This window comes from Notothenia coriiceps, unplaced genomic scaffold (assembly GCF_000735185.1).
Source record: "Notothenia coriiceps isolate Sejong01 unplaced genomic scaffold, NC01 NC01_scaffold00011616, whole genome shotgun sequence".
In the NCBI taxonomy this organism is placed as follows: Eukaryota; Metazoa; Chordata; class Actinopteri; order Perciformes; family Nototheniidae; genus Notothenia; species Notothenia coriiceps.
In genome coordinates, this window is record NW_011344317.1 from 1 (window position 1) to 4890 (window position 4890).

Here is a 4890-nt window from a genome sequence, read left to right on the forward strand (position 1 = left end):
TTTTAAACTTCATGTCAATAACCTGCTTAAAAAGCTGAGGGTTAGGCTAGGTTTCTTCCACAGGAACAAGTCCTGTTTCTCGCTTGAGGCCAGGAAAAGGCTAGACACTGTGACCTTTTTACCTGTGCTGGACTATGGTGATTTGATGTATATGAATGCACCTGCCAATTGCCTGGTCAAGTTAGATGCTGCGTATCACAGTGCACTAAGATTTGTGACAAACTGTAAAGCATTAACACATCACTGTACCCTGTATGCAAGGGCTGGTTTGCTTTCACTAACTGTACGGAGGCTCAGTCACTGGTACATTTTTATATACAAAGCCATGTTAGGGAAACTTCCATCTTATATCTGCTCCCTGATCTCACGGAAAATTGTAAGTGGCTACTGCCTGAGCTCGAATGTTGTGGTTTTATTAAATGTGCCAACTGCTAGGACTGTCTTAGGGAAGACAGCTTTTAGATGTGCAGCTCCTCTGTCTTGGAATAGTCTGCAAATTAAATGGAAACTGAACAATCTGGTGCCACTAAATGTTTTCAAAGCTCGGTTGGATGCTACTCAATCGGAAGCTATTGGTACCTGTTCATGTGGATAATTATGTAAATGATGCTGTATGATGTCCTTTTGTTGTTCTATTTATGTTTTTATGTTTCATGTGGAACTACTTGAGCAGGTCTCCCTTGAAAAAGAGATCAATGATCTCAATGGGATTCATCTGTATAAATAAAGGTTTGAAATGAAATGAAACAACTGGCATAACAGAAATGTGAGGACCGTGCAAACATTTCTTAAGAATTTTAGTCTGCTTGGATTCTTTTTAATTTATTTTTATCGACTGTTTTAATAAAATGGACCGATTTGGCCAAGACAGAAATTAGACCGTCATGGGACAAGTTTTTGCCTTAGTTAAAAAAAGTAACCGCCTTATCCACCGCCTGGTGATAGATTAACAACTTTTAGATCACAGTTAATCATCAAGTGGTGTTTGTAATATAAAACCAGACAAGTTGAAGAAGTGAGATGTCCCACAGGAGCCTAAATGGGTTGTTCCCTAGTTCTTATTTGCATCATGATTAAATGCTACAACTTTCAACTATAATGACAGGTTAAACTACATGTATGTTGAAGTCTCAAAAACAATGGTGTACACTTGGTTAAACTGTTTTACTCAACATTTGAACTGTGACTGCAGTAGAAATCTTAATTTAAAGTTGATCTTTCAACCTACCTGTACACCAACCTTTCTGACAGTACGTTGCATTGGGATTATTTACCAATGGGGAAAGAATAATGCAACGCAGCATTAGCTGGGGAAAGCTATGGTGAAGCATCCAAGGAAAGTTCCAGATAGGAAGTTTCAACATCAAAACATCAACACTTGTGATTCATCTGGAAACCTATGCCTATATGACAAACTAAAGCAAATTAGCACATTACCAAGTTCCACCCTAACTTTATCCAATAATTCCAGTGCAGGTTTTTCACCATGAATTCCACGGCAGCGAAATGGCAAAGAAAACAGAAGAATTGAATTAAATAACACTTTTTCTCCTCAAGTAAAATGCTAACTGTTTTGTGTTCAGAGTGTGACATACAGTAAGTGTTGATTCTGCTATAATTCAGGAAATCCCGATTCCCTGTTTGTGACTTTCAATGTTTCTGCTCTTTTTTAACTTGTTAACCACCTAAACCTCTGCCCAAAGCCTCTCATCAGTACCACCTCATAAATGGCTCTCTGACCTGGTATGAAGCTCAGAGCTTCTGCAGATTAATGTTAACCGACCTGGCCACGAGCGACAAGAACGATCTGGTCAACACTCTTGGCAGTCATGGGACATACAGCTGGATCGGGTTTCGAAGAGGAAACACTCGCAGGTGGATGTGGTCTGATGGCAGGGGCCCAGCTCACTATACCAGGTGGAACGTTGGTGAACCCAGCAGCGGCGGTGTGAGCGAACCGTGTGGAGAGATGACGGTTGGAGGAAAGTGGAATGACGTACCGCGTGGATATGGAAAAGATTTTGCGTGTTATGAAAGTAAGCAAATTGCACACAGTGTGATATTTGTAGTAGATGTTAAAGATGTGATAAAATAAGCTTTAATAAGATCTTAAACCAGAAGAGCACCCTGAGAGCTCGGACCTCCAAGAGGGCGTTTCCATAACTGAAAAATAATGGGTATATCAGCCCTGTGATTCTGATCAGATCCAAAATTGTATGTGTTTTCTCTGGTCATGCTGTAACTTCAATCAATACTTTAGCGAGAATTGTTGGGTATTTTTTGTGTAATCCTGCTGATAAATATCAAACACAAACTCCTTGGCTGAGTTAATACAAATCCAGATGTAACAACAGAAGTTATTACTTTTGTTGATGTTGTTAGCAATAGCTTACAGCAGTTTTCTTAATCCTTTCTTGTTTGACCCCTACGGGCCCTAAGGGGACATGGACACAAAAAGCGTTATTGTGCTCACAAGAAAGTTACCGGCAGGGATGGCGCACACAAGAGACCATCAGTTAATTGCAGAACCTTGTGTTCATGTGTGGAAATTACATTACAGGAATTATTTGAGTTATAATTCAAACTTGGACATCTTTTTAATGACATTTTAAAAGCATTTATTTGGTTAAAACTGCCTCGTGCCTTGCGCACAGAACAGACTACACATTCTCAATCTATATGTGATGTGGGTAGAGATGTACAATATGATCACTTGATTGACTGATTGATTGTTCACACATAGGTGCACTCCAGTGCCGAAACAAATAGCTCTTGTTTGCACGAAAAAGTTGTTGTTGTTTTTACGTCCATGTCCTTTTAGGAGCTCAGTGCTTCGTTTGCTGATGAAAAAACGTAAGTATTTTTGTGCCCTATCCCTGTATCTCTCTTTAGCCCGGGCAGATGGAACAGAGACATTTGTGTTTTACCCAGGAAGAAGAACCTGGGTGGAGAGTCAAGAGCAGTGCAGAACTAAACACACCGACATGGCCTATATAAGCAGTGCCTTGAATAATACAGCTGTTGCCAATCAAGCTAACTCATGGAACAACAATATGTGGATCGGTCTCTTCAATGATGCCTGGATGTGGTCTGATGGAGGAGAAACCTCCTTCAGGAACTGGCTGAGTGGCTCAGATTCAGGGGGAGACTGTGCTTCTGTTGCAGAGCAGGGACGCTGGGTTGGAGCCGATTGCAACAAGAAGTCCACATTTGTCTGTCATGGCGGTGAGTTACTGAAACGCTAATTAAATACATGACTCTGAGACATGCTTCCTAAGTTATTCAGGTTAGTAAGTTGAGAGAAGTTGGCTAAGAACCCATACATTTGGATTTCCCTTCACATTTAGAAGAGTTTCACAGCTAAAGAGCTATGTATGAGTTTCAGTAGCTGGTGGAGACCAAAACAGAGCAAAAAGGAGAGGGAATATTAGACTTAGTGTTATTAATATTGGAATAATGGAAATATAACTGCATTATAATCCTCATGTCTTATATTATCAACAACATAAGCATTACTTGTAGTGGTTTGGTAGCAAATTCACCACGTCATTTTATTAAGAAGAAAATGTTTCTTTACAACTTCATTCAAATTTCTGAGTGGCCAAACCAGACCTGATACTTTACGATTGTTTATGTATTATTATCTTAATTCAAAAGAACAAGCAGAACCGTTCAAAGGTATTTGTCTGCAGATAGCAATGCCTTCCTCCTATACTGCACCTAGGACAACTTTTTTTTCCATTTTTTGATTTTGGCTGCTGGATGGTATGCTTCTAGAGGTTGTTATGATTATTTCAAACTAAAACTGTAAAAAAGGGATGTTTAAAATTAAGATTTTTAATATGTGACGGGACATACATTTTTTGTTAAATAACCCACACTCCATTACTGTATTCCACTAAATCATTGCACTTTGCCTGACATTGATCACTAACATTATTCTGTGTTGTAATGCAGATCTTAAAGTAAAGAAGACTGTTATAAGAATGACGGTGCGCTCCGATCTCGACCTCACTGACTCCACAATCAGCGATGCTCTTCTGGAAAAGGTAAAAGGTTTTACAAATAACAAAAGTAAGAACAAAGGATTCTGTTATTTCTAACACTTTCTTTTACTTTCAGTTGAAAGTGAGCCTGGCACAACAGGGCATTACTGATTTCAATCTCAGCTGGCGAAGGGACAGCAGTGGACTCGCCTTTCAACGTCATAAGGTCCCTTAGGGGTGAGTTTAGCTTCCTAATCTTAAAATACATGATTGTTGTAGCCCAATGACTGACATATAAACAAACCTAGCCTCCAGTGTTTACAGAACATATAGATGTTATTTTGGATTTGTGTTATATCAAACCTTTTAGAATTAAAACGACATATACAAATAAAAAGCAGATGTTTAACCTGCAATACATCAACACTTTACCATTGGGGCCAGTATCTCAAAATAATGTGATGTGCTTTTTAACATGTGACATAAGTACATATGTGCAAAGGGAATCAGAATGATCCTTCGCGTGTTGTTTTGAAATATAATCTGCTCTTAATCATGTTTTTTTTAATGTTCTTCTCATTACAGAAACTGTTAACCAGAGGTGCCACCATTGATTTGATATGACTGTTGGGATTAAGATGTTTCAAGTTTCAAGGTTTCAAGGCTTTTATTGTGATATATGCATAGCTAATATGTGTGATTTTGGAACATTGAACAATGTAAATATATTCTGGTAGACCTCAACAATGGAATTATGATCAGTAGAAATGGTCATGTCATGGGACCTTTGGTATAAAGCCTGAGCAACCTTGGGTCATATTCGATATCATTTACCTTTACATTTTAAGATTTGCGTCTCGTTCTGAAAGCTTTCTCTTGACAGAGACAGATGTTTACCTTGTGG

The 4890-nt window shown here is 38.8% G+C and overlaps 1 protein-coding gene across 1 annotated transcript; it reads left to right on the forward strand.

The window, feature by feature from the left end:
• Nucleotides 1-1703: 1703 nt before the first annotated feature.
• On the forward strand, nt 1704-4049 carry LOC104946902 (macrophage mannose receptor 1-like; the record flags this gene model as incomplete). The annotated part of the gene is made up of 3 exons (XM_010772807.1): nt 1704-2036; nt 2893-3225; nt 3958-4049. Coding segments are annotated over 3 exons (758 nt in total), but the record flags the coding sequence as incomplete, so codon positions are not given.
• Nucleotides 4050-4890: the final 841 nt, after the last annotated feature.